This window comes from Balaenoptera borealis (genome assembly GCF_965194805.1).
Source record: "Balaenoptera borealis genome assembly, chromosome: 8".
Taxonomy (NCBI): Eukaryota; Metazoa; Chordata; class Mammalia; order Artiodactyla; family Balaenopteridae; genus Balaenoptera; species Balaenoptera borealis.
In genome coordinates, this window is record NC_138865.1 from 121,858,898 (window position 1) to 121,886,421 (window position 27,524).

At 63.9% G+C, this 27,524-nt stretch overlaps 3 protein-coding genes and 1 long non-coding RNA gene across 6 annotated transcripts; 2 read left to right on the plus strand and 2 right to left on the minus strand.

Annotated features, from left to right (window-relative positions):
- Window positions 1-23: 23 nt before the first annotated feature.
- On the minus strand, window positions 24-4,383 carry FBXW5 (F-box and WD repeat domain containing 5). 3 transcript variants are annotated; one of them, XM_082403123.1, is made up of 9 exons: window positions 4,225-4,383; window positions 3,178-3,393; window positions 2,838-2,995; window positions 2,307-2,481; window positions 1,962-2,110; window positions 1,482-1,887; window positions 1,136-1,283; window positions 856-1,050; window positions 24-784 (listed from the first exon to the last, which is right to left on the minus strand). In XM_082403123.1, the coding sequence occupies exons 2-9, from the start codon at window positions 3,368-3,370 to the stop codon at window positions 535-537; spliced, it is 1,674 nt and encodes a 557-aa protein (XP_082259249.1). In that variant the 5' UTR covers window positions 3,371-3,393; window positions 4,225-4,383; the 3' UTR covers window positions 24-534. The 3 variants fall into 3 exon arrangements, with proteins under 3 accessions (XP_082259249.1, XP_082259247.1, XP_082259248.1); XM_082403121.1 differs by having other exon boundaries at window positions 856-1,068; XM_082403122.1 differs by lacking the exon at window positions 4,225-4,383 and adding an exon at window positions 3,895-4,081 and having other exon boundaries at window positions 856-1,068.
- A 387-nt stretch (window positions 4,384-4,770) lies between these two features.
- C8G (complement C8 gamma chain) lies at window positions 4,771-6,544 on the plus strand. Its single transcript, XM_082403124.1, has 8 exons — window positions 4,771-4,824; window positions 5,004-5,166; window positions 5,249-5,385; window positions 5,553-5,623; window positions 5,696-5,803; window positions 6,058-6,159; window positions 6,247-6,285; window positions 6,371-6,544. Exons 2-8 carry the CDS (start codon window positions 5,029-5,031, stop codon window positions 6,382-6,384), a joined length of 609 nt encoding a protein of 202 aa, XP_082259250.1. The 5' UTR covers window positions 4,771-4,824; window positions 5,004-5,028; the 3' UTR covers window positions 6,385-6,544.
- Window positions 6,545-11,739: 5,195 nt separating this feature from the next.
- On the plus strand, window positions 11,740-15,044 carry LCN12 (lipocalin 12; the record flags this gene model as incomplete). The annotated part of the gene is made up of 4 exons (XM_082400646.1): window positions 11,740-11,856; window positions 12,218-12,354; window positions 12,722-12,757; window positions 13,662-15,044. 4 exons carry the CDS (start codon window positions 11,740-11,742, stop codon window positions 13,846-13,848), a joined length of 477 nt encoding a protein of 158 aa, XP_082256772.1. The 3' UTR covers window positions 13,849-15,044.
- A 4,762-nt stretch (window positions 15,045-19,806) lies between these two features.
- On the minus strand, window positions 19,807-24,384 carry LOC309633757. Its single transcript, XR_014247710.1, has 2 exons — window positions 22,097-24,384; window positions 19,807-21,777 (listed from the first exon to the last, which is right to left on the minus strand). It is a non-coding gene; the product is annotated as an uncharacterized lncRNA (long non-coding RNA).
- Window positions 24,385-27,524: the final 3,140 nt, after the last annotated feature.

Sequence of the window (27,524 nt, forward strand, 5' to 3'; positions counted from 1 at the left end):
CCCGCACAGACTGGTCGGCACTGTGCTGTTGCCAACTGTTTATTCAGACCCTGAACAGGTGACCAGTGACATGCAGGTGCCCTGGGCCCATGTCAGCCTGGCCTGCAGCAGCCTGACCCACATCTCGACCCTGACGCTGGGAAGTTCCCAGAGGAGGGAGCCTGGGCTCCCTGGGCAAGGCTGGGCCCAGCAAACACCACCAGGGCCCCACAGGGCTGGCCGAGGAGAAGGTGTTGTGCAGACTGTCCCAGAGCCCAGGCCCAGGGGAAGGGGGTGGGTGAAGAGCGGGGGCCCAGTGTCCTGTGCAGCCCAAGCCAGCCAGAGACGGCCCCGGCTGCCCAGGGCTGAGTGTCACAGCTGTGGGAGGCGGTGTGCGTGCACGAGCGTGGTGGGGGCCGGGCCGCCCCCCCCGTGGCCCCCGTCCTAAGGCATTTCTGCAGCAAGCTTTCTGCCTCCGCGCGCTCTGGGCAGCAGCTCAACCCCCGGAAAAGGGCCATGGGCCTCTGTAGCCTCCTCGGTGGGTCCCAGCGCCCCTCAGCGCCTCTGGCTGGTGAACCAGGAGAAGAAGGGGCGAAGGCGCGGGCGCGGACGCGGGGCTTGGCAGACACGCACCGTGCGTGGCGAGCGCCAGGCTTTGATGGTGGCGTCGTCGCTGGCCGTCAGCAGGAGCTCCTGCTCCTGGGGGCTGAAGACCACTGAGTTGACCACGTCCTGGTGCCGCAGCTTGGCCAGGCAGATGTTGTAGTGGCGGTCCCAGATGTAGCCGTGCCGATCCTCCGCCCCACTGCGAGAGCGCTTGGGATGAGCCCCCGCCCGCCCACTGGGGCCCCTCCCCACCCGGCTCCGCCCCCGGACCTGGCCACGAAGTCCCTGCTGACGTCCAGGAAGATGAAGAAGCACTCATCATTGGGCGTGTAGGCGCGGTGGGCGCGCAGGGCCCGCTTCACCTCCCGCATGGTCTTGAGGTCAAACACCAGCAGGTCGATCTCCTCCGCGATCGGCGGTGGCTGCATGGGGTCGGCCACCACCGAGCCGCTGGGCCAGGCGCGGCTGTTTACGTACAGGTACCTGCGTGGGCACGCTGCTCAGTAGGGGCCTGCGGACGCCCCCACCCAGGCTGCCAACAGAGGCCCACCTGTTGTCGGGGGACAGGCCCATGCCGATGATGTGTCCGTGCACGTCGATGACGTGGTCAAGTGCGTCGAAGAAGGCGTCGGAGCCCCGGCCCTCGCCCAGCACGGGCCCCGCCGTGGTCATCTGGTGCGGCAGGATCTGCTTGATGCCTGTGGGGGCCGGGCGGGCAGCACCTCGGTGCCTGGGAGCGCCCAGACGCCCGTGGCGCCGCCGGCCCTGTGCCCCCGGATCTGAATGTGCGCCCCGGGGGGCTGCACAAGTGCTCACCCCCAGGGCAAACGGAGGAAGGGACTCTGCGCACAGACTGGCCCCGCCCCGCCCTGGGAAGCCTCGCCCGGGCCCCTCACCGATCTGGTGTGGTGAGTAGGTGAAGCAGCCCGTGGTGAAGATGAGGAGTTTGCTGCCGGCGGCGGCCGAGCCGCGCTCGGGGGGCTTGGTGTGCCCCTGGGCCAGCAGCTCGGCCGCCTTGGTCTCCAGCGCGCACTCTGACGGCTGGGGCTGGGCCCGGCCCTCCAGGAGGCGCCGCAAGCCCTTGGTGCGGGCCGGGCCCGGGTCGACCGCCGGCTCCTCGCTGTCGCTGCTCAGGTCGAAAACACAGCCGGGATCCGCGCCAGGGGCGCCGGCGTCCAGCAGGAGCTCCGGGCTGTCAAAGCGGCTGCAGTCGGCCACCATGACGGTGCGGATGGTGCTCGCGTTGAGGTTCTGGATCTTGAAAAGCCGCTTCACCACATTCACATTCTCCGACTCCACGTCCTGGGGGCAGGAGCGCGGCGGTGGGCATGGGCTGCTGGGGGCCGCCGCCGGCCGCAGGGCCCCCCCGCGCACACCTGAAAGGCGTTGTTGAGCCAGAGCACAGAGCACGACGTGATGTCCCCAATGCGGTGCAGGTTTCCCGAGATCAGGCTGGTGTCCGTGAGCCAGCAACCGAACACGTCGTAGGGCTTGTTGCGCACGCGGGACAGCAGAGCGAAGGTGTCTGGGGGGAGCAGCAGGATGGGGCGAGGGGGGGTGGGGGGTGGGGGGGGGAAGAGGAGCTGGAGGGATGGGGTGGGGTTGTCCAGGCAGGGGGCGGGGCTGGGCATTAGGGGCGGGGTTGTCCGGGCAGAGATGGAGCAGGGGCCTGGGTGGGACGGCCCCGGTGGGAGGGCCGCCCAGCCTCGGCCCAGTCTCACCTAGGCTGATGACAGCGATCTCGCCCGAGGAGGAGTTGTGGGGCCCCAGGAACACCCCGGATGCCAGCAGCAGAGAATCATCCTGGTTGAACTGGGAGAACTGGGTGTAGCTCCAATTGTAGGGCCGCATGTCTGCGCTGTGCAGCAGCGAGATGGTCAGGTCGTTGTTCCAGATCTGCATGGGGGGGCCAAGCAGGTGTGCCTCGTGATCCCGCCCTGCACGGGGCCCCTCTCCTGGTTGGCTCGGCTGAGCCGGTGCTTGGAAACCGCCATCCGGTGGGGGCCCCTTGTCTTTGGCTGTCAGACCGCCGGAGGGATGTGAGTACGCGGGGCTTGGGGCCGGCTCTGGAGCAGCTGCGGGCAGGACCCTCTCTTCTCTGTAGGCAGGTAGGGCCACCCAGCCCCAGCCTCCCAGCCCAGGTGATCCAGGCCAGTGGTCCAGGTCCCGGGCCTCCCCATGCGGACGCAGCACACGGGCCGGCTGTCACTCGTGGCCTGGCCCTCTCTTCCTACAGGGTTAGACGCTCTCACCTTCACGGTGCAGTCCTTGGAGCAGGAAGCAAACTGGTAGCCCGAGTGGGAGAAGCTAAGGTGCAGGACCTGGTCGGTGTGCTCCTTGAGAGTCTGCACCTCCACGCAGGGCACTGTGTCATAGAGCCGCCGAAACTCCTCGTACCAGGATGTGGCCGCTGTGTGTGTGTGGGCGTGTCACACTGGGGCCCCACGCCTCAGAGCCAGGGCCCTGACAGCCAGGGGCCAGCCCTGCCCACCCTTTGGCCTCCCTCCCAGGCCCTGCGTTTTGAGGCACAGCCTGGCTGTCCTCGACCACCATGAGGACCAGTGGGCTTCACGGCGGAGTGCAGGTGCTGACCTGGGTGTCGGGGCACGTTGCGGGCCACCTGGTAGTAGCGGTAGAACTGCTCCCTCCACAGGAACTCGTCCCGGGACACGGCCTGCCATTGGTGGCACACCAGCCCCGCGGCCAGCACGTCGGCCGGGCCCAAGTTCAGGAAGATCTGGTAGACGAGGCTGTCGGGGAGCAGGGGTGTGCCCCCCTCGTCCATCGTGACATTCTGCCCAGGCGGCCCTGAAACCCATGCATGGTCCCCTTAGCCGCCAGTTGGACCAGGGAGGACACCAGCCCCCAGGCCCAAGGAGAGGCGCAGGGGCCTGGGGCTGAGCTGAGGCAGCCCACCAACTGCCCCGCTGGGAATTCCATTGGACTAAGCATGTGCGGAGAACCCCCCTGGCCAAGGATCCAAGAGCTTCATCAAGCCTCCTGGACAGCCATGCTCCTCGGACCCCACACTCCTGAGGGTCCCCCCCCCGGAAAGGCCAAGTGATCCCCGGAACAGGCAGCTTCCCGGCCTGGTCCAGCCTGAGGTGGAGCTGACGGCGGGCCCTGAGACCCCAGACCCACCCTCACCCCAAAAGGCCCCCTCCTCAGGACAGGCCTTCTGGGTGGGGCCCTCTGACCCCCCCCCCCCCACACAGGATCCCAGGGAGTCATCTGGCTGGCAGGGCTGGTGACAGCTCGGAGGCCGAGAAACGAAGGGTCGGTGAAGCCTGTGCACCCTGCCTCTCTGACCTTGCTGCCCCAGGCTTCGGAGCTGTCAACATGGGACAGAGATCCTTCTCAGGAGAGACTTGGGGCCGGCGGGACGAGGGCCAGCCCGCCCGCCCCAGACGCCGCCAGGGACACCAGCCGGCCCTGGCCTCTGCCCTCTGGCCTAGGGGAGCCCTGCCAGGTGGGCGACGAGCCAGTGCGGCCACTGCCGGGTGAGCTGGGGCCGGGGGCCGGGGGGCCGGGCCGGGGATCGGGGCGGGGTGACGACGCTCCCCGGGGCCAGGGCGCTGGGGTCCGGGCCGGGGTTCGGACATGGCTGGTGTCGACGCTCCCCGGGCCGGGCGCACTCACCGCGGCCGCCTCCGCCCGGCTGCGCTGCCCCCGCCCCGGCGTCAGGCCTCTGCCCGCTGACCCGCTTCCGCCCTCCGTCGCCGCTCCGGCCGCCGCGTCTCTATGACCGAGGCCGCCAGGCCAACGCCACGAGCCCCGAGGCATCGATGGCCGTCGAGGGCCGAGCCCGGCAGCCCGCGTTGGCTGTTACTGCGCCTGCGCCTCAGTCCCCGCGGCCCGGGCGGTACTTCTTTGTGCGCCTGTGTTTGCTCGGTCTCTCCAGAAACAGCGCCCCTGGCGGCCGGGAGGGGCGGCGGCCGAGCGCCGTGGGTCGTGGGCGGGGCTGCGGGCGAGGCTCGAGATCTCCGGTTCGAGACTTGGCTCCGGCGCTTCCCAGTGTCGGGCGCAAGTGTTCTTCGCTGTGGGGATAAGACTAGTTCGTACCTCAAGGAGCTGTTGGCAGCTTAAGGGAGATGAATGTGCAAAGGGATGAGCACCAGCCACACTGGAAGTCACGTGGGGGCTTGTGGGCAAGAAGCCAGAGGTCAACTCGGACTTTGTACACAGGACATGGCGACAGGGCCCTGCCGAGAAGTGCAGGGTCGAGGTCAGATGTCCAGGGTGAGGCTGAGTTCGTGAGGAGGCTGGGGCAGGGGCCGGGGCCGGGGCCGGGGATGGGGGTGGGGGGGGCGGTCCGTTGGCTTGGCCCAGGGCCGGGGAGGTGGGAGGATGGACACAGACAGCACTGGACAGCGGACTCCGACCCGGGACTTGACCATCCTGCCCTGCGCCTCCCCCAGGCCTGTCACTGTCGCTGCCGTCGCCATGCTGACCCCCAGGACGGCATCCCTCTTGACTCTGCTCCTGGCCGTCGGCTCCTTGGGTCAGAGGGCTCAGAGACCCCCTCGGCCCCCGTCCCCCATCAGCACCATCCAGCCCAAGGCCAACTTCGACACTCAGCAGGTAGACTTGGAGGAGCTGGAGCAGGGGCTCGCCCAGCTTGGCAGCCCCCGTCCCCGCATGCCCTCACGTGGCCTGTTCCCAGTTTTCAGGGACCTGGTTCCTTGTGGCCGTGGCCTCCTCGTGCCGCTCCCTGCAGGAGCAGGGCCACCGGGCTGAGGCCACCACACTGCATGTGACTCCTCAGGGTGCAGCCATGGCTGTCAGCACCTTCCGAAAGCTGTGAGTCCCGGCACGGAGGCCCGCCCCCACCCAGCCCCCCGACTCCCACCCCAGCCCCCAGCCCTACCCCTGCTGCGGCCTGCGTCCCTGCGACCAGTGTCCCGGGAGGCCCCACCCAGTTTGGGGTCCCCAAGCCTGCTGTGCCTCCTCCCACCCCGAATCCCCAGGGATGGGATCTGCTGGCAGGTGCGGCAGCTCTACGGTGACACGGGGCTCCCAGGTCGCTTCCTGCTCCAAGGTGAGGCGCGGGCCACTGGGACAAGGGTGCAGGGCTGGGGCTGAGGCTGACCGCCCACCTGGCTCTGCCCAGCCCGAGGCGCCCGAGGGGCGGTGGACGTGGTCGTTGGGGAGACGGACTACCGGGGCTTCGCCATCGTGTACCTGGAGCGGGCGCGGCAGCTGTCGGTGAAGCTGTACGGTACGTCCCCGCAGGACCGGGTCTGCACACCCGCAGGGCCGTCTGGGTGGGCCCGATGGGCACATGGACCCTCCCCTCCCTTTCCCCTGCCCTTGCCGTTAGGCCCAGATGTGGGGACAGAGAGGAGACCAGTGGGGGGTGGGCAGGGGTCAGATCGCAGCCCCCGGCACACAGCCCAGCTCCCAGAGCGCCCTGCCCGCCCAGCCCGCACCCACCCAGCGGGCGCCCAGGAGCCCTGTGTGTCCCGCACGCAGCCCGCTCGCTCCCCGTGAGCGAATCATTCCTGAGTGTGTTTGAGCAGCGGGTCCAGGGTGCCAACCTGACCGAGGACCACATCCTGTTCTTCCCCAAGTATGGTGAGTGTCCCTGCATCTCCCCGCGGTCCACCTCGCCCTCCCCCGTGCCCCATCCCTGCCACCCCTGACCCCGGCCCCGGCCCCCAGGTTTCTGCGAGGCCGCGGACCAGTTTCACGTCCTGGACGGTGAGCGGGCAGCGCCGGCAGGGTAGTGTGGCAGGGGGCTGGCAGCCCGCGGTTCCCTCCTGGTTGAGTCTCGTCTGTGCTGCAGAAGTGAAGAGGTGAGGCCGGCGGCAGCCCTGCACCGAGAAGCAGCCAAGGCCCTGGAGGTGGCGGCAAGCGCCGCCCCCCTTGCTGAGTGGGGACTCTCTCCCGTCCGCCCCCGAAGCTGCGCCTCACCCCCAGGAGCTCGGGGCGCTGCCTTCATTAAACGCTGTCAGTCTCAGCCCCTGACTTCTTCCTTTCCACACTGGACCCGGACGGGGTCTCTGCCCACCCGTCATCTCACGGACACATGGGGCTGCTTCCCGGGTGGGCCAGGAGGGCATCGGCTTGTCTCCTGGTGAAGAGCCCTCCCCAGGGGGGTGGGGGTGGGGAGTGGCTCCTTCTCAAGGCCTAGAGTGCCCAGACTCCCCGACCCCAGTGTCCCCTCCTCTGGCCATCGCGCTGTGGTCACCCTTGTCTTTCCTGCTCCCTGACTCTGTGCACGCCTGCCCTGCTGGCCTCGCTGGGCTGCCCCGGGTGGGCCCAGGACCTGAACTCGCCTTGTCCAGACACGTTGGCCTTTCCTAGAGGGATGCGGAACCCGCCCCTCAGGTCCTTTTTGTTACCTGCTGACCACTGAGCGCCCTCCTGGGAGGCAGGGGCCCAGAGTCCCGGGGGCCCTGTGGCCAAGGCAGGACAGGCCCTTGGGGAGGGTAGGCAGTTTCAAGGGAATGGGCAGGGAGGCTCCACTCCAGTTCCTGGGTGGTGCCTGGGTCTGGGGGGAGCTGGCATCTGTCTTTGGAGGATGGGAGGCTGGGCTGCGCCTCAGCTACCCCAGGGGCTGGCAGGGCCAGACAGGGCACAAGATTGGCCCGCGATCGGGACTGACCACCCCGGCGCTGAGTCCACTCCTGGCATCGGGCATCGGGTGCCCCTGAGGGGAGATCATGTGGGTGGGCGGCCAGGGGGCACAAAGAGAGTTGGGGGGTCTGTACCCCAATCTGGGGGAAGCAGGCCTGCCAGTATTGGGGTGAGCACGGGGGCCCTGGGTGCAGAGGGAGGGACCCCTGGACAGACGGGGTTGCCCCCAGGAGCCCACACCCAGTGTCAGCCCAAGGTCACCAGCCATGAGGGCCCACAAGATGACCTCTGGCCTATAGAGAAGACCTTTCTGGAACGTGGGAGCTCCGAGGCCCAGGGAGAGGCAGGCGGGGACTGGAAACGGTGTCCTTGCCCCCCCAGCCGCTGCCTGGAGGGGCCCTTCCGAGTGACTGTGGACCGTTGGGAGGGGGTCGAGTGCCGGGACAGGGCCAGCCCCCTGCAGACTGCACGTCCCTTCCACACACCAATGTCCCTGCCAACCCGCCCATCCCTCGCCAAGGGTCCCCCGACAGTGGAAGAAATGCCAGAGAGAAAATCCGCGGTTGTAAACATTTGATGCCCGAGAAACAGAGACCAAAGGGCGCGAGTACAGAGCAAATCACTCTGGGATCCAGCTGTCCTTCCGTCCCTCCAGCCAGGGTCTGCCCGGGGCTCCCACCAGCAGGGACAGCTGCTGGGGGCGGTAGGGAGGGAAGTGCTCCCGCCCGCGGTGCCAGGGTCCACGTGGGCTCAGCTCCGGCCTCTGCCCACGAGAGCTCGCCTGTCCAGACCCGTCCTGTTAAACAGCTGAGGACTTCGGCCAATTCCCACAGCGCTGGAGACGTGAGAGGCTGCTGCCCCCCACGCACGCCCACCCCGCTCCCCGTGGGAGGCTGGCGCTCTGTCCCGTCGCCCCACCCCACTCCCTTCCTCACCCCGCACCCGCCCCTGCTGGGCGAGAGCCACGCCAGTCAGCGCCGACCCCGGGGCGTTGTAGACGCCTGTGCCTGCCTGGCCCCCTCCCACTGTGCCCCTCCCCCAGTCGGGAGAATCTGGGGAGAGTTTCAGGGCAAATGGCAGCCCCAGGCTTGGGCCGGACCGGGGCTGGAGGGTCAGGGAGCTGGTCATCGGCTTGGCCAAAGCTGGGCCTGGGAAAAGGGCCCAAGTCGCCCTGTTTGGGGAGCCTTAGGGTCTGTCTGATGAGCATTCCTGAAATGCCCACTGTATGCCAGGCTCTGGGCACACAGGTGGCCGGTCCCTGCCCCTGGGAGCTTGAGGTCCAGTGCTCACCATTCCCTGACGATGGCGAGGCTGAGGGGGCACCTGGGAGCTGGACCCCCACCCCAGCCCCATGTCATGCCCCCCAGCAGCCTCTTTCCCTGGGTGAGCTGTAGGCCACAGAACAGGAGGGACCACTGCCTGGTCCCTGGAGAGCAGGTTCAGAGGCCCCTGCTCCCACCTCTGCATGCCCACCCGCCCTCCTCACCCGCTGGCCCAGTCCAGACCAGGAGGCCTGGCGTGGCGGTTGCTGGAGGGCTCGGTGTCCACAGCGGGCAGGGACTGTGCCCAACACCCCAGTCTGGGCCGTGCCCACCCCGTGTCCCTCGGCGCCGGCCTCCCAGAAGGGCAGACAGGGCTGGTGGGAAGAGGGGGAGACAAAGACCCCAAAGAGCAGAGCTGGAGGCCACACGGGCACCTGTGTCACATGGGCCGCAGCTCAGAGCTGGCAGGGCCCCAGAGAGCCCCCTGCACGCCTGGCCCCACGTCCCCCAGATGGAAAGGAGGGCCTCTGCTCTGGGGTGTGGGCAGGCCGGGCTCCTTAGAGGCCCCGTCTCAGGGCTTCTGGGGAAGAAAGGGTCCTTCCGGCAGAGCTGAACATCCCAGGGACCACGCCAGGACCTCTCAAGGGATCAAAGGGCCGAGGCCACAGAGCAGGCCAGCCCCACCCCCGGCTGGCTCCTTATGCGGGAGAGGGCGGTGGGGAACGGCTACCGTCTCGACGCATTTGGTTTTGCTAAAATGTTTAACAAGCTCTAATTAAATTTTCAAAAACTGGGTGAAACAATTGTAGCTCTAGATGAATCGTTTTTGTTTTAAATTTATTTATTTATTTGTTTTTATTTTTGGCTGCATTGGGTCCTTGTTGCTGCGCGCGGGTTTTCTCTAGTTGCCGCCAGCAGGGGCTGCTCTTCCTTGTCATGTGTGGGCTTCTCATTGTGGTGGCTTCTCTTGTTGCGGAGCAGGGGCTCTAGGCGCGCGGGCTTCAGTAGTTGTGGCACGTGGGCTCAGTAGTTGTGGCTCGCGGGCTCTAGAGCGCAGGCTCAGTAGTTGTGGTGCATGGGCTCAGTTGCTCCGCGGCACGTGGGATCTTCCCGGACCAGGGGTCGAACCCGTGCCCCCTGCATTGGCAGGCGGATTCTTAACCACTGCGCCACCAGAGAAGCCCCAGATGAATCGTTTTTATGTAAAGGTATTTATTAATTACAATTTGTTTGGGTCTTTTAATTATGAGAGGTGGTTTTTAATATCTTAGAAGAAAGAAAAACCTTGAAAAATCTATGGAAACTACCCTCTAACTGGCAGTCTTAGTTGGGGAACGTGGAGGGGCCGCTCATGCCCAAGGAGCACTGACCTGGAGCGCACTGGCCTCGCCCAGACCTGAGGCTGCCGTGTCCCAGGCCCCCGGCACCATGGTCCCACAACAGGTACATCGCTGGCCCCGTCACGGGACCGCCAGGTGCTCTGTGCTTAGCCCTTCTCTCTCTCTCTCTCTTTTTTTTCTTGCCACGTGGCTTGCGGGAGGTCCCAGTCCAGGGACTGAACCTGAGCCACGCAGTGAAAGCCCCGAATCCTAACCACTAGGCCACTGGGGAACTCCCTGTGCTTGGCCCTTCTTGCTGGGCGCCTGCCCTCCCCGTCCACACAGGAGCTCCGGTGGGCAGGTGGGCCAGGCCCCTGAATGTGCGGACAGGGCCAGACTTCCCTCACTGCAGAGGGGCCCTCCAGCTCCCCCAGCGCGTGGGGGGCCTTCAGGGGGGTCATCCCACGCTGCCTGCGCTCACCCAGCACTGCTCCTCCTCTGCTGGCTCCACCCCAGGGAGATGAACAGGGCCTGGAGGTGGGACCCCTGGGCCTAGGGCACCACTCAGGCCTGGGGTGGTGTGGGGACCCCGCCTGGCCTCCGCTGCTGCAGGGGCTTTGTGCCGTGGCCTGTGCTGACCAGGGAAGGCCAGGTGGTCGCAGGGGTGGGCGTACTTGTGGAGGGGCCGACGGCTGCCCCCGAAGAGCTCCCCAGAGCGCCCATTGGGAGGGCACCACCTGGGGGGGCAGAGCGCCCCCAGCCCGGGACGGGTGCATAGGGGCGGGTTTTAGGCACGATCTCGGGTGGGTTTAGGATCAGGTTGGGGTCAGCGGGGTCGGGTTGGGGCCTGCAGGGTGGGAGGTGGAGGCCAGGTCTTGGGGGAGCTGCCGCCCCAGCTTCTGTTGGAGCGTGATGGGTCCTTTGGGAAGTTCCAGGAAAACCACCTTGTTGTCTGCAGCTTCTCTCACTGTGGCCAGAGTCTGGAAGCAGGTGAGTTGTGCTAACCGACCAGGCCAGGGGAGGTCAAGGCATGGGGGCTCGGCTCCCCAGACACCCCCCGCCCCTTCCCCGCCCGGGGCCTGCAGCTGACCTGGAGAGGCCTCGGCGGCCGTCCAGCTGGCAACGGGAGACACTCCCAGGGGAGGAAGGGCCCCAGCGAGGGCCAGGCCCTTCCCAGAGGAGAGGGGGCCTGGGACAGAGCCAAGGCCTGAAGCCCTGGGCCTTGGGCTCTCTCAGTGGCCTGGCTGGGACTCCTGCTCAGGACAGGCTGCCCCAGGCCAAGGGCGGGAGGAAGTGGCTCAGGATGAGCTCACGGGTCAAGTACAGGTCCTTCCCGCTATCCGATGGAGCCCAGGACCCACGCACCCTGCTGCCAGTGGGGAGGAGGGGCTCTTTGGGGGCTGCCCGCGCCCTCACCAACTACCCCCCAGCCCCCAGGACCAGCGTGTGGGTGCCCCACCCTGCCAGGCTGGCCTGCCCTGCCCCCTGCCCTCCCTCTGGGTCGTGACCGCAGGGCCCCCCACTTTGGCTTCAGGGACTGTGGAGCAGCGTGGAGGCTGGCGGGCCCAGGCTCTGCGCCGTGTTCCTGCAGCGAGAATGCCCCAGCCCTGACTCGTCGGGCAAGGAAACGTCATGCCCCGGCCTGGGACGGAGCCAGCGTGGGGCGCCCGGGATGGGGGCCAAAGCGGTGCAGAGCCTGGCTCTCAGGAATCTGAATGGGAAGGTCGGGGCCCTCCCTGGGAGCTGCTGGACCCAGCGGGCACCCCACCTCCCCAGGCTGGGACCCAGATGCCCCCCCTCCGAGGTGGGCCCCGCCCCTGCCCAGCCCACCCCCAAACCCTCTGCACCCACCTCTCCTCCCGCCGGGGTCCTGAGGAGGAAAGCGCAGGAGACACACCCCCAGGGAGGGGCGCCTGCCAAGCAGGCCCATAAAGAGGTGAGTCCCTGCGTCGGCAGCACCGTCGGCCACTTCTCTCCCCTCCACGCCTGCCGGGATGGGGCCGTGGCGTGCCCTGTGGGTGCTACTCTCCCTGCCGAGGGCCCTGAAGGGCCAGACCTCACCCCCACGGACAGTCCCCAGCTCAGTTTTGCAGAGCTTCCAGGAAACTCAGGTCAGGGGCTGGGAGGGAGGGGGAGGGGGCCGGCCAAGTGCGGGTGCAGGGAATCCAGCCCGGCCAGCCCTGCTCTCGGCACCCCCATGGACCCCTGAATCCAACAGAAGAGGACCCTAGATTCCCTCCGTAATCCCCGTCTGTCCCTGAGAGGTGGAGACATCTCAGTCCCTCTGCGCAGATGAGGAAACCGAGGCCCAGGGAGGCCAGCCACGGGCCAGGATCACCGTCCCCGCCAGGCCCAGGGCAGCCTCAGGCTCCTGCCCATGTGACCGGGGCAGGCCCAAACTGGGAGCCGTTGCCTAGTGCAACGGGGGGTCCTGGGCCATCCTGGACTCTGCCTACCCCCAGCCCCTTGAAGTTTCAGGGCGAGTGGTTTGTCCTCGGCCTAGCGGGCAGCACCCACAAGCCAGCAGACAGGTCCCTGCTGAGCCCTTTCACAGCAACGTTCACGCTAAATGAAAACAACCTCTTGGAAGTGGCATATGCCATGATCTGGTGAGTGAGGATCCGGGGCCTGTACCCCCAGAAGCCAATGGCTCTGACTCAGGTCCTCCATAGGTCCAGGCCACACTCTCCCAAGGCCTTCCTCCTAATGTGATGTCCAGCATAGGCTGCTAATGACCTAACCCAGCTCCGGGGGTGTCCACAAAAGAGGGGAGGCACTCGCTAGATCACAGACTCAGAAGAGCCCAAGGGCTGGTGGATGTCAGGTATAGCTGGATCCAGGAGCTCAAACACTGTAATCAGGGACCCATCATCCCTTCCCTTTCCTCCTCTCAGCTCTGCGTGCCCTAGACTTCTGTTCAGGCAGGTTCTCACCTCACGGGGATAAAACGGTGGCTTACGCTGATGTCCTTCTCAGGGTCCCAATTCCAGAAAACAGGGACCATCCAGGCTGGCCTGGCCATGGTGTCTGATTGGCTCTTCTGGAGTCCTGTGCTCCCCCTGGACCAGTCCTCGTGTCGTCCAGGGTAATAGGTGCTCTGGTGGGCCAGCCTGGATGACCAGTTGGGGAGAAGTGGGGAGCCTTGATGGACTGCCCTGGGAATCCCCTGGGGGGTGGCACAGCCCTCTTTGGGGGATGCTGAAGCCCCGTGGCCTTCCTTGCTCACCCGCCCAGAGACCCCTTTGCTTAGGGCTCTTTGGTTCCAAGTAACATGAAAAAGGAAGCTCCAGCAAGGCAGTTTGTTGACAGGGGTAGCTCTTGGAGGCCAAGAGTGGGACGCAGTCCAGCCCCTGAGGGTCTACACTCAGCCCCCTGCCCCAGCCCTCTGTGTAGGCTCGGCCATGCCAGACCCCCACCGGGGAGTCTCCGAGTCCTGGGGGTGTCTGACTCGCCTGCTCCCCATCCCTCAGGAGGCTGATTAACTGGGGGTCAGGGACCGAGTGCAAATGCAGCCACCGGACGCCTTCTCTGTTGCTCTTCAGACAAGTGTGTTCACCTGGCCAGGTCACCGAGCGCCGAGGAGAGCAGGGGGTGCTGCAAGCCCAGCTCCCACCCTCTCGCTTCCCCCGGCCAAATGCAGGGCAGCTGGCAGGGCGCCGGCCCACCCAGCGCTCCCACAGGGGACATCACGGCCCAGAAAATGCCCTCTCTCTCGGGCTTGCATATCGGGTGCATTTCGGGTCCAGTTCCAGGCTGAGGAGTGGCCAGCGGGTGGGCCACGCTGATGGGAGAGATCATAGGCCCGAGCCCCCGCCCCCTCCCCGGGAGGCAAAGCCCCCAGCCTGCCCGGCCCTGTGCGGGGCTTGTGACCAGGGGCCCTCCCTGTGGGCCCACCTTGGGGCTGCCCCTGGGAAAGGCCCAGCCAGGTTCTGGAACCTTCTTCCTGTGCCCGTCCCCCCTCCCACAGGGGCCAGCACTGTGTCACCTGGTCTTACGTGCTGATTTTGGGGACCCAGCCTGGGAAGTTCTCGGTGGACCACAGTGGCGGTGAGAGGGAGGGAGGTGGGGAGGACGGCCTGGGGGCACTGGTGCGAGGACCCTGACTGTGGCTGTACCACCCGCAGTGCACAGGCCGGACCCCGAGGCACTCCAGGTGCACAACACGGACTACGCGTCCTGGGAGTATGCGTGTGAGTGCGTGAGTGTGTGGCTTTGCATGGCGTGATGGGTGGCACGACGTCGTTCCGGGACAGGGCCCCTCCTCCTCCCTCCCAGCCCCCTGCTGGGTGACTTTGCAGACCCACCTCCACCCCCAGAACAGAGGAGGACCCGAAACAGATGCCCCCGTCTGGGGAGGGAGGGGGAGATGGGCTTCCCGCCCCTGGGGATGTGTGGACAAGGGGCCCACGTGCGACCCCCAGTGGGTGTAAGGACACTTCGGGAACAGAGACCCCAGTCTGAGCACGTAGACACTGCCCTACCCGCCGCCAGGAGCAGCGAACCCCTCCTCAGCACCCCCTTCGAGACCCCCATGGAGCTCCCTGCAAGGGATGAGTAGGGTGCCCCCAGAGCCTGTGTAGAACTGGCCCCACTAGAGGGCAGAGGGCATCCAGACAGACCCCTGCTCTGTGTCTGACCTTCACCTCCAGGAACACCCACCCTCAGGAGTGTGCCGGGGTGGGGCCTCATTAGCAACCCCCTGAAGGCAGACCTTCCTGTATCCCGCCCTGGGCGATGGCACCTGGTCGACAGACACTTCCACTGAGCGGGTTATAGCAGAGACCAGGCAGGTTCTGGGCCAGAAGTCCTCCCGGATGACCCCATAATAGACCCAAGCGGCACCACGTATGGCGCTTGCACAGTCGTGGTTTAAGGTCCATCGTGTATCTGACTACAACAGCACAAGCTGCCCAAGCACAGGTCTGTTTTGATCATCACTCTGTCCCAAACAGCAAATGACACCTGTCACAGGGGATGCTGTGAACACCTGTCAACTGGGCGGAGGGGGGTGGACGGTGAGTGTATGGATGGATGGAGGGTGGGTGGAGGGATGGATGGAGGGATGGAGGGATGGAGGAGTGGAGGGATGGATGGATGGAGGGATGGAGGGATGGAGGAATGGGTGGATGGAGTGTGGGATGGATGGATGGTGGGATGGAGGGATGGGTGGATGGAGGGTGGGAGGGATGGAGGGGTGGAGGGATGGATGGATGGAGGGTGGGTGGAGGGATGGATGGAGGGATGGAGGGATGGGTGGATGGAGGGTGGGAGGGATGGAGGGATGGAGGGATGGATGGATGGATGGATGGAGGGTGGGTGGAGGGATGGATGGTGGAATGGATGGACGGTTGGAGGGTGGGATGGAGGTGGGTGGGTGGTTAGATAGTGGGAGGATGGAGAGGTGGAGGTAGGTGTGAAGGTGGCTGTGTCTTTGACAGAAGGGGCTCTGGTTGTGGGGGTGACCTTCCCGAATGAGCCAAGGATCAGCCACTCCCCTGTGACGGGCCGGCTGCCAGGTGGTGGTACACAGGGATCCCCACGACCGCGGTCTCTCTCCCTCCTGTCTCGCTCCTTCCCCGGTCCTTCCTCCGCTGACCCATGGTGTTCTCTGTGAGTCAGGTCTAAGCCCTTGCCAGCCTGGGGCCTGGACCAGGCAGGGGACAGCAGCTGGGTGGGGTCCAGGCACAGGAAGCAGGCGGAGAAGAGGAGGCACCCCACCCAGCCCCCGCCCCGTGAGTGGGACCTCACAGGCCACATTCCCCCCTTAACCCTGAACAGCCCTGCAGGGGGTGGGTTCCTCTGACAGATGGGGAAACTGAGGTTCAGGGGTGCTGGCCAGCCCCTTGGCAGGGTCACCGGATGCCTGGCCTCAAGGCAGCCCCCCCGCCCTGCACGCCCCTCCTGGGTCTGGCCAGTCGCCACCCTCCAGGCCTCCCCACGGTGGTGGGTCTGCGGTTCACTCTCAGCTGGGCCGGAACCACCGCCTCGGCTGCAAGGTTACGACCCGCCGTGTGCGGGTGGGAGCCGCCTCCTTCCAGGCACTCGGCTGCACCCTCGGGTGGTGGCCGGCTCCCTGGTCACCGGCACAAGCGGAGAGTGACACCTGGGTCACAGGGCTGCTGGCGTTCCCCAGTCCTTGTCACTGTGGGGCACAGGGAGGACGGCCTTCAGGCCCTGCTGGGTCCGGGCCCTGACTGCCGTCAGCCGTTCTGCCAGCCTTGGCTCCAGCCGTGCGTTCCCATGGGCCCGCCTGGTTCCCTGCAATAGGTTTTAGGGGCCTCTCTCTCCTGGCCGCGCCCGGCACTGGGCAGCCCCTCCGCGCAGCCCTGGGGAGCCCTCAGGCTCCAGCACCAGACCCTCGCTCGCCCTCCCGCCGGGGCGCTGCGGCTCCCTCCGGCCATGGGCCCCGGGGCCTGCCCCCTCTCCCTGCTCCACTCGGAGGGCCCCTCTGTTCCTGGAATAAAGACCCCTCCTCGTATGCCCACTTGGGGAAGGGGCTGCGAGAGGCGCTGAGACCAGGCAGGGCAGGACCAGGAAAGTCTGCCCACCACAGAGGCCCAGCCCAGAGGCCGACGGCTGGACACGGAGCCGCGGAGGGCAGCCCTGCCTGCTGCCCGCCTGTCCGCCTGCCGGGGCCTCCTTCTTGTCCTGCCCCCGGCAGCTGGATTGAGGGTCTTTACCTTGGCCTCAGTAAAGGCCCTTCAGGGCCTCCCCTCCTTCAGGGCAGGGTCAGTGGGGGACGATGGGGGCAGCTGGATTGTGTGTGGCCCTGGGCCGGCCTTCGTCCCTTTGGTGCCCACCCGGGCCTCCAGCAGGTGCAGGGAGGGGACCTGCATTCCCGCCAGCCGCGGTCCGGCACACACCAAGGCCACACAGAGCCCTGTGTCTGGGACAGCGACATCGAGGGGCCACCTAAGTCTTCCCCCGGTCCGGGGAGGGCAGGGCCTCATTCAGGAGAATGGTGGCAAGCTGCCCTCGTCCACCCGCCCAGGACAGAAGCCAAGGTGACTCGTACATCTGACGGCCGGGCCACATGGGGGCTGGGATCGGCTGGGAGCTGCCCCGGCCCTGTGGCAAGGAGGCCCCTCTGGCCCTTATTCGGCCACACCCTTTCCCACTGATGTCCCTGCCCGTGGGGCACTTTCTCTGGACCTGTGTCCACCTGCAGGCTGAGAGCCAGCCAAGGATGGCTGGGGGGCGGGGGACAGGTGCTCAGGTCCTGAGGGGCGTAGCCGGGGCTGGGCAGAGAGGGACGCTGGAAGTGTGCGACCGGGCCTGCGGCTGCTGTATTTGTCATGGTGGGAGGACAGAGGTGCCTTGTTTAATAGTCTGAAGATCGAGTTCTGACGCTGATCTGCCCACGCCTGCGGGCAGGGGGAGGAGGGCCCTGGCCCTCGGTGACAAGCAGCACAGGGGCCCTGCAGGACGTTCCTGCCCCTGCACCCTCCTACCTGGCCCTCTCCTCGAGGGCAGGGGCCCTGCCTTTCCCAGTGGCCTGACTTTGGCCAAGTCAAGGCGTAGCTGTTCAGGGTCAGTACAGTCTGAACGGTCACCGTGAACAGTACGCCGCCCCCCCCGCCGGCCTGAGTGTTGCCACAGCTGTCCTGCTGGCCGGCTGCGCAGGACACCCCCTCGCCCATCCCACCCGCAGCCTCTCTCTGAGCCTGGCTGGACATCCCTCCCCACGCTCTGGGCAGCCTGGTTACCAGCCTGTCCCCAGGATGGGTCAGTGTCGCCTGGAACCCCACCTTCTGCCCTTCGACAAGCAGAGACCCTTGAGGGGCCCTGAGGCCAGGGACATGGGTGGTCCAACCAAGCCCTGGACGCAGACTCGCCGGCACCTGGATCTTTAGAGGCACAAAGACATCAGAAGACCCAACCCCCCAGATGGGCTCAGCCCCTCATCTCTCTCCACCAAGCCCTCCCTGCAGACCAGCAAGTGTGGCAGCTGTGGGCCAGGCAGGGGCAGACGTGGGCAAGGGCCACAGACCGTGTCCCACCCCCCCGCGGGGGGATTCTAGCCCAGCTGGCCTGGGCCCAGCCCGAGCTGTGCCCATGACATTGGTGGGGACACTGAGTCCAGGAACCTGCGAGCTAGCGCAGTTCTGGTTCCTTCTAGGTCTCTGAGGTCCCTGAGGGCAGTGACATGGGCGGGAAGACGGAGCTGCATCTGGGTGGACGCAGTGACCGCCACCTGGGGGACCATTTCAAGGGGAGCAGCCCCGCCCCAGGGAGGGAGGGCCCTTGAGGTCTCAGGAGCTTGCTGGGGTTTAACCGTGCATGGTGGGGACAAGCCAGGGCAGCCAGAGGACGGCTGCAGAACTGTGGGAGCTCGGAGAGAGACGGGACACGGGCTCCGGCCACCTTGGGACCAGCCTGGGTGTGGGAGAGGGCGGGACCACAGGAGGGTCAGACCCCCCCCTCCCTTCCCTGCTGAGGAAGCCACAGCTTTCCAGGCTGTTGCGGAGAGGAGTGGGGGTGATGCTGAAACGTGGCCTCCACCTCCTGGGCCTTGCCGGGGCCTCCCGCACACGTGCCACACGCACACCACACACAGAGACACCACGTGCACACGCACACCACACACAGAGACACCACGTGCACACACACACCACACACAGAGACACCACGTGCACACGCACACCACACACAGAGACACCACGTGCACACGCACAGGCGCACACAGCACACGTGCCCACACAGCCTTTGCTCCTGGTAACTTCGGCGCACCTGCTGTGAGTGACCGAGGTCCGCAGCAGCCATACACGGGGGACAGCCGAGTGTCCGCCCACGGATGAATGGACACACAGGGTCCCGGCCATCCATCAACAGAGGACGTGACCGCCGCTGACCAGGGCGATCGAGGCTCCTCACGCCTCCCCCAGTTCCTGCACGCAGAGCTGTTTCCAGGACGCAGCCCGGAGGCAGCCCTGTGTGGCTGGGCCACCTGGGCTGCACACGCGCCCGCCTAAGCCCCTAAGGCCCCCGAATGAACTGTTCGGATTCGTTGGGTGCAGAGAGCTACTCGTTTTGCGGCCCAGGACAAGCCTCGTGAGGACGTTCCCTGTTCCCTTACTCACGACGCCTGCCGACCTGCAGGGTCCGCCTCTTCTTCTGTCTCTTGTCGCCCTCCACGTGCGGAGGCCGGTTCCCGGTTTCGGCAGGAGAGCTCCGGGGGCTGTGAACCTGCACCGCAGTGTGGATCTCTTTCAGCCACAGAAAGGAAGAGGATTCTGACACGCGCTGCACGATGGCTGAACCCTGAGGACACCGAGTGAAAGAAGCCAGACACAAAAGGCCACAAATTGTGTGGTTCCGTCTGTATGCAAGGTCCAGAACAGGCAAATGCACGGAGACGGAAGGTAGAGCAGCGGTTCCGGGGGTGTGTGGTTAGGAACCCCTACGAAGCTCGAGGGTGGGGACTGGTCTCCAGCAAGGCCAAGGGGCTCTTCCAGCCCCACGCTCGACCTCCAGGGGGTTAATCACCTACGGGCAATGATTTCATCAACCACGCCTGCGTGATGCAGCCTCCACCAAACCCCCCAGCTGTGCTGTCCCGAGAGGTTCCGGCTTGGTGAGCACGTGCCGCCGGGGGGAGGGCGGCGCCACAGAGGGTGCGAAGGATGTGCTCCCCAACCCTGCTCTGCGCATCTCCGCCACTCGGCTCTTTCTGCCTTGTGTCCTTAGTAATAAACCGGAAATAGCAAGTAAACTGTTTTCCTGAGTTCTGTGAGCTGCTCTAGCAAATACTGAGCCTGAGGAGGGATCACGGGAGCCCCTGATTCATAGTGGGTGGAGAAGCAGTGGCGTCTGGTGTGAGGACAGTCCTGTGGGATGGAGCCCTTCATCTGCGGGGTCTGCACTGACTCTAGACAGTTAGTGTCAAAATTGAGTCGTAGGCCCCCAGCGGGTGCCGGAGAACCAGAGGGCTGGCTGGCGTGGAAACCCTCACATTTGCTGTCGGCGTGTTGCCGGTAAAAATGGCTCAGAGCTGTACGCTCAAATGGGGCTGCTGGGTCACAGGAAATCCCGTGTCTAGTGTTTCTGTGGTTTTTTTAAAAATTTATTTTATTTTGACTGCGTTGGGTCTTCGTTGCTGCGCGTGGGTTTTCTCTAGTTGTGGCGAGCGGGGGCTACTCTTCGTTGTAGTATGAGGCCTTCTCATCGCGGTGGCTTCTCTTGTTGGAGCACGGGCTCTAGGCACGCGGGCTTCAGTAGTTGTGGCGCGTGGGCTTCAGTAGTTGTGGCTCGTGGGCTCTAGAGGGCAGGCTCAGTAGTTGTGGCACGCGGGCTTAGTTGCTCCGCGGCACGTGGAATCTTCCCAGACCAGGACTCGAACCCGTGTCCCCTGTGTTGGCAGGCGGATTCTTAACCACTGCGCCACCAGGGAAGTCCCCATGTCTAGTGTTAATAGACTCTGCTGACACACATATATGCACACACACATACACACACACATAGTATATATATACATGTATACATACATGCATACACTCACACATACACATATGCATATATGCACACAATTATATACATATATACACACATATATACACATGTACGTATATATACATATATTTATTACGCATTAGTAGAAAGAAAATGATGAATTAAAAAATAATCCAAGGAAGTGTCAGGAAGGTAAAAACAGGTGGGGAAAATATAAAGCACAAAATAAGATGGTACATTTAAACCCCAATGCATTAGTTATTACATTAAATAAAGTTAACTAAATGCGCCTCTTAAAATAACAAGCTGATCAGACAGGATTTTTAAAAAATCCATCATACACTGTTTTATGAGAGAAATATTTAAGACAAAAGGGTAAAGAAATGTTAGGAGGTAAGGAAAGAAAAAGATTCCCTGGGTAATACTAATCCAATAAAAGTTATAATAATATCAGACAAAACAGACTTGAAGACATAAGAATTACTAGTGATTAAAAGATTATTTGATAATGATAGTAGAATCAATCCATCAAGAACATAAAAGAATTTTAAATTTGTATGTGACTAATACCATGGCCTTGAAACAACCAAACCAAAAATAACAGAACCACAAGAGCCACAAACCCACAATCCCTGTGGGATTACTTTACACACCTCCCTCAGTAGATAACAGTACAAGCTGGGGTGCTGATCGATAAGGACAGCGGGATTTGAATAACGTGGTTATGGAGAGGGCACTGCATTCAACAGCCTTAGGACGGACGTTTCTCACCAAGCACACAAGGAAATCCTTTCCAACAGCTCTACTGAGGCAAAACTGACATACAACAAACTGAACACATTTAATGCGGACACTTTGTTAAGGTTTTAAATATGTCTGTGTCCATGAAACCATCACGATGGAGGTAAATAAACGTGTTTGTCACCCAAAAAGTTTCCTTGGACCCCTCTCCCCACAAGGACTGCTGTCACTACAGATAAGTTTGCATTTTCCAGAGTTTCACGTAAGTGGAAACATACAGAACCTACACTTTTACTGGCTTCTTCCACTCAGAAAAAATGATCTTGTGATGCATCCGTATTGTTGCTTGAACTGGTGGTTCATCCCTTTTTGTTGCTGAGTAGTATCCAAGCAAAGATGTACCGCAAGCTGTTTGTCCGTCTGCCCGCTGATGGACATTTCTTTTTTGTTTTTTTTTTAATTTTTTATTTTATTTTATTTATTTATTTTCTATGACTGTGTTGGGTCTTCGTTTATGTGCGAGGGCTTTCTCTAGTTGTGGCAAGCGGGGGCCACTCTTCATCGCGGTGCGCGGGCCTCTCACCATCGCGGCCTCTCTTGTTGCGGAGCACAGGCTCCAGACGCGCAGGCTCAGTAGTTGTGGCTCATGGGCCCAGTTGCTCCACGGCATGTGGGATCCTCCCAGACCAGGGCTCGAACCCCTGTCCCCTGCATTGGCAGGCAGATTCCCAACCACTGCGCCACCAGGGAAGCCCCGTTGATGGACATTTGAAGTGTTTCCAGTTTTTGACTATTACACATAAAGGTAGCCCACGTGGGTATTTACAAAAATTGATGAACTACTAGACCACAAAGCAAAAAGATTAAAGAGAAACGGGAAGATTAAAATGGAGGAATATATTATCTGACGACAAAACAAGCATATTGTACATCAAATCTTCTAAAAAAATCTTTGCAGGCCTGGCAATTAAGAAATGTTCTTCTAGCAATACTGTAAATTAACCATACTTCAATTTAAAAAAAAGAAAGAAAAGGAAAAAAAAAAAAAGAAATGCTCTTCTAAACAGCTGATGAGCCGGGGAGGAAATCACAACTGAAATCAGAAAATATTTTGAACTAAACAAATTAAAAACACTTTACATCAAAGCTCGTGAAACATACCTGCAGCTGGAGAGGGGGGCCCATGGCCTCGTCTGCGTGTGTTCACGGCAGAGACCAAAGAAGGGTTAACCCTCTCGGTCAGGAAGTGTAGGAGCAGCAGCGCGAACCCCAAAGGCGGCTCAGGAAGAAATAATGCAGCGCGGCCACGACTGAAACGGAAAAAGCGACAGGGCAGGTAAGCATAGTCACAGGTGGTTTCTGAAAAGGCTAATCAAGCAGACAGATCTTGGGCAAGTCTGCTTACGGGAAAGAAATGAGGAAATAAGGGAAGAAGGAAAGGAAGGAGGAAGGGGACAGAGAGAGAGACAGAAGGTACAAATAACCAGTGTTGCAAATAGAAGACACGGCGTCACAACACAGCCTGAGGCGATTGAAGTGGTCACAGGAAGATGTCATGGACACCTTTACACGCCCAAGCGGAATATTTCGAACAAACGGGAAAAGTCCAAAACAAAACAAAACACCTACTAAACTGTCACAAGAAAAAATAGAAAGTCAGGAGGGCAGAGAAGTCGGCTGCGGTGGCGCTGAGGTCAGTAGACAGGACCCACCTGCGTCGGGACTGGGGCGCGTGACGCCCGCTGCGGGTTGAGCCCCGCGGGATCGGGAGGAGGAGGGGGCGCGGGAGCCCGCGAGGGGACCCCTACACGAACATCAGGCCAGCGGCAGAGAACTGCCCGCAGCGTGAAGTTCTTATAAATGAAGGGTAACGGAGGGCAGATTTGGGCCGAAAGGCACTGAATTGATGAATGGTGCCCCTGCACGGTGGCCTTCTAACTCCCCTCCAGGCCCACGCGATCTTCCCGGCAACAGGGGGAGAGGATGATCCCCCCTAAGGAGACCGGGGTCCCCCGTGCAGGTGAGGAGGTGCCCGCCTTCTCCTAACCCGAGGGACCGCACCGCCCCTGCCGCTGTCGCCCGGAGGAAACACCTACTTCCCACACTCGGCCGCAGCCCCACTGAAGGCTCTGCTTCCAAAAAACCACGATTATAAAGTTAACCTCCAACGACGTGTATATAAAACAGTAATGGGAAGAAGGAAAAAACACGAAGGAATCACACACGTGCACGAACAGAGAGACGCGGGCCAGGCTGCTGGGCCTCACTCTGGGCCTGGTCTGGGGTGCGGCCAACACGCGGGCCCTCCTTTCTCCACTGCCCGCTCCGCCTTCCCTGCCCGCGGCCCACCTGGTTTCGCACCTGATGGACGATCCCCCCTCTCAATCCCCCAGGCGGCTGAGTCTTTGGTGGCCGTGGTCCCACCAGCCTGTCCTGCAGACCAGGAAGTACCGGGCGGCCCCCAGGGAGCTCCGTGCTCCCACGCAGCCCTCCTGGCCCTCATTCTGTACAGAAACCCACTTTCCCCTCCTGACTGGGGTCAGTAGCCAGTAGGAGAATCCTTCTCTTTGCTGGGGGCAGTCACCTTCTCTAATTCTGTTATTGTGTCCCCTGGGGGGAGAAGCAGGAGTCCTGCCTGGACAGGAGGTAGGTCACAGAATGTGTGAGTGACCAACCCCCTGCCCCCCTGGTTCCTGCCCCCCTGGCACCATACGCATGTTGCCAGGTTGAAAACATTCCCTGCGTCCTTTGAGATAGAAGCCATCCTCTGGGCACTGCCCCCGCTGTCACTGTGATCAGCCCCAGAAGCCAGCCCACAGTTCCAGGGACAGGGACCGCATGAGGATGGGGGTGTCCACAGCAGGAACCCACCCTGCGTGCTTCCCTTCTGTGCAGAATGCTAGGACCTGGGTAAGGCATCCCGTGGGCACGGACAGTGGATGTGGACCCACCCGATGTGGCCTGACCATCAAACCCAAGCGGCATCAGGAAGGGGCAAGGAGGAAGGGGCAAGGAGGCAGGTGCCCGACCCCGCTCGTCCCGCACATGGACCCCGTGACCCGGCGTCAGGGAAGGGAGGGCCTGGGCATGGGGACAGGGGATTGTGCGAAGCCCCAGCACCCACCTCCCCTCTCAGGTCCCGTGGTGGGTGGCTGAGCTGGACGGGGGGAGGGCAGACCAGGCAGAGCTCGTCCTGGAATGTTGGCCCCTGAGGGGGTCACGATGGGACCTGGGGGGCTGCTGGCTGGAGCCGTGCGGGCCTCACTGTGGGCCCCGAGCCGTGGCCTCAGGCCCTGTGGGTGGCTGGATCAAGTCTCTTTATCCTGGCCCCAGAGCCCCCATCACCATCTGGGCCTGCTGGGCCCAGGACCAGCCCCCTGGGCGCTTCCAGAGCTGACGCTGCCTGTTTTCTGGAAGAGGAATGTAGGGAGAAGGTGGGCCGGGGTGACGGGGTCCTGAGTGGTCGGCCCTGGGGAACAGGATCTTTGGGTGCAGAGCTGAGCTGGAGCCCCTCCCACCCTGCCCTCTGCCCTCCCTTCTGGGTCCTGAGGCCTAGCGCCCACTCTGGCCCCTGGGGAAGCACCTTTCCCGGTAGCCCCCGTTCAGAGGGTAACCTGGGCCTGGTTGCCTGGTTCCCGGAGAGTCACCCCATGGACCTCCCCGACGCAGACTGTGAGGACACAGGGCCCCTGAGGAGGATGGTGCCACGTGGCTGGGACCCCACGTGCTGAGGGGCCAGTCTAGGTGTGACAGGGTAACCTGGGGAGTCCCTCTGTTCACCCGGGCCTGGGGAGGACCAGGAGATGCATGCTCCCAGTTCCCGAGGAGTCCAGACGCCTCTGCTGGGAAGAGAGAAGGGGAAGCGTGTGTGTGGAGGGGGCTCTGTGCACCTCCGGGGGGGTCCATGGGGCAGGTTCCCAGGGACCGGGGCTGGGTGAGGCCTCCAGGGCCAATCTCGGCCTGGGAAGGGGCCCCCACCAAGCTGCCCACCTCTGCAGGCCCTCTGCCCTGGCCAAGGAGCCAGGCAGGAGGGGCTTGGATCCCAGCACAGAGGGGAAGTACGGGGGCTGACAGGCCAGGCTCCCCCCGCCCCACCCCCCTGTCAGCTGACCGGTTCCCAGGAGCCGGAGGGAGGGACAGGCCCCAGGAGGGGGGACAGGCCCACCACCAGCCCAGCAGGCAGGGCCCTCCTGACCCCTGCCCTGGAGCACCCCAGAGCCATCACACCCCTTCTTTCCTTGCTGGTGACCTTGCTGGAGAAGGCTTGCGAGGCCAGGGTGCCCGGCGGCCAGAGCTCAGGCTGCACTGTCCCAGGCCTGGATGTCAGGGTGTCCAGTGTCACCCACCACCCGTGACTGACAGCAAGACAAGGGGCACCCAGGGTTCCTCCCGGGCAGCCATCCTGGGGACCACCTCTGGTGTCTCCAGGCAGACTAGAAACGGGAGTGGGCTCGAGGGGAGGGGCTCCGGCCACCGTGGAACCGGCCTGGGCGCCCGCAGGACCGCGGGGAGGGTCTGACCGCCCACCTCCCTCCCCCGGCGAGGAAGCTACAGTCCCCCAGGCTGTTGTGGGGGCGGGAGCGGGCGCTGAAGTACAGTGTCTCCCGTGTTCACGCACACAGACGCACGTGCACACATGCACACTGGCCTCGGACCCGAGACACGCTGTCTCTCGTGTCTCTTTGGAAGGCTCTCCCCGCGGGGCGGGATGCTTGGAGGCTCAGGTAGGAATGCCCTGGCGGGAGCTATTTTGTTTTGAAGGAAGTTATTGGATTTCTTAGGTCTGTGCGGATTAGCTGGGAGTCAGGTTTTTTCCACTCTGTCAATTACTGGGCAGCTGAGACCCTAGACAGCACATGTGCCCTGGAGCAACTGCACCTCAGCGGACGGGGTCCCCTGGCTCTGTCCCGGGGGGAAGGCCGGGCTGAGTGGCACAGCGGCCCTGGGTCTGGGCTGGGGAGGGCAGCAGAAGGCCGGGGCTGTTCCAGAAGCAGACCCCACTCTGGCTTGTCCGACCGGCCTGATCTCGGGGTCCCCACGCCAACCTTCCCCCGCGTCTCTGGGGCCTGTGTCAGGTCTCACCTCCCACAAGGCCCCTGGGGCTCGGGGGCGCCGGTGCCCGTTGTGCCGCCGGGTCCCATGGCGCCATGGGGTGGGACCCTTGGGAGGCCACCGCAGCATCCGTGCCTACCCTGCCCTGGCCTGGCCCTTCTCGGGGCCAAGTGGGCAGGGTGGCTCCGGGGCAGGGAGCTGCCCCCCGCCCAGAGCCGGCCATCTGGAGACGGTTGTGGCGGAGCCCTGGGGGGCCGGGACAGGGCGTGGGCGCAGCACGTGTGTGGGGAGCATGCGGCCCTTCTTCTCACCCTGCAGTGCTCGTTTTGCAGATCAAGATGCTCAGAGCCCCAACCCCCAGACCTGTTTACTTCTGGGGAGGGGGAGGGGCACCCCACGCCCACCCCTCCCCCGCCTGGCTGGGGGAGGAGCCACGTCATCCTTCAACAGGTGCCCGACAGGTGACCCCCACCTGGTGGTGGAGGGGAAAGGAGGAGGGACGGGAAGGAGGGAGGGAGGGGGCCGGCCGGCGCTCCAGGGGAAGGGGCCGGGCAGGGACGACGGAGGGACGTGAACCCCAGGGCTGCAGACGCGGGTAGCCCTGAGTGAAGAACAAGTGGCAGTGAGCACCTAGGTGTGTGTGTGCAGGTGTGTGTGCGTGCATGCTTGTGGGGATGTGCATGTGGGTGTGTCCCCAGGAAGGGTGCTCACGGGCCACACCTAGGTAGGGGACGGGGACGGGGACTGACACGGACTCGGTTCCGAGCCCGGGAGGAAAGAAGGAAGGACCAGCCCCCAAGCCCCCAGCCCCCGTCTGGGCAGAGATGAGGGTCTCGCTCCGCCCGGGCTCAGATAGGTGCTATGGTCGCCCACACGGGGCGCTGTGATCTGGAAGCCGTGTCTGCGTGCAGCTCCTAGTGCTAGGGGACATCGTGGCCTTCCCCCGGCGCTTCCCGTGAGGGCCGCCAGCCAGGCCAAGGATGAGCCACAGGGGCTGTAGGCAGAGCCCCCAACGCCGCCCCAGGGAGCCCAGGCCAGCAGCCCCTCCCCAGCAGCGGGGCCCCGGCTGGGCCTGCGCGGCCGAGCTTGGCAGGAGCCGTGGGCTGGGGAGGCCGCCCTGGGCCCGCTGACAGCGACCTTGGCCACGGCCGGCCCCTCCGAGCAGCGCTCACCCTGAGGCTGTGGAGACAGTCAGTGCCGTCACCGCCCCGCCGCCAGCCCTGCCACCAGCCCAGTGCAGCCCCCCCAGGCCCCCGCCAGCCCCGCCGCCAGCCCGGTGCAGCGCCCCCCCAGGCCCCCGCCAGCCCCGCCGCCAGCCCGGTGCAGCCCCCCCAGGCCCCCGCCAGCCCCGTCCTTCTCTAAGTCTGGCTCTGGATGCTTGTACAGGCCTGGATCTGGGTCTTCCGAGCCCTGGGCAAGGTCAGCCCCGCCGCAGGGCGCGGGGAGCTCAGGCCCGGGCCTGTGAGGAGGTGCTAGAGGCGCCGTGCAGACCCCGACCTCATCGTCTGCCAGACAGCAGGGCAGCCAGCCCCGCCCT

Bases quoted from the DNA above. Each gene is read 5' to 3' on its own strand.
- FBXW5 (XM_082403121.1), bottom strand. From the start codon at position 3,370: ATGGACGAGGGGGGCACACCCCTGCTCCCCGACAGCCTCGTCTACCAG. The intron at 2,482-2,837 runs GTGAGAGCGTCT...CCCCCCATGCAG, and splicing joins CCAAGGACTGCACCGTGAAG to ATCTGGAACAACGACCTGAC. The intron at 785-855 runs GTCCGGGGGCGG...GCGCTCTCGCAG, and splicing joins AGCAGGGACTTCGTGGCCAG to TGGGGCGGAGGATCGGCACG.
- C8G (XM_082403124.1), top strand. From the start codon at position 5,029: ATGCTGACCCCCAGGACGGCATCCCTCTTGACTCTGCTCCTGGCCGTC. The intron at 5,167-5,248 runs GTAGACTTGGAG...GCCTGTTCCCAG, and splicing joins CCAACTTCGACACTCAGCAG to TTTTCAGGGACCTGGTTCCT. The intron at 6,160-6,246 runs GTGAGTGTCCCT...CCCGGCCCCCAG, and splicing joins CCTGTTCTTCCCCAAGTATG to GTTTCTGCGAGGCCGCGGAC.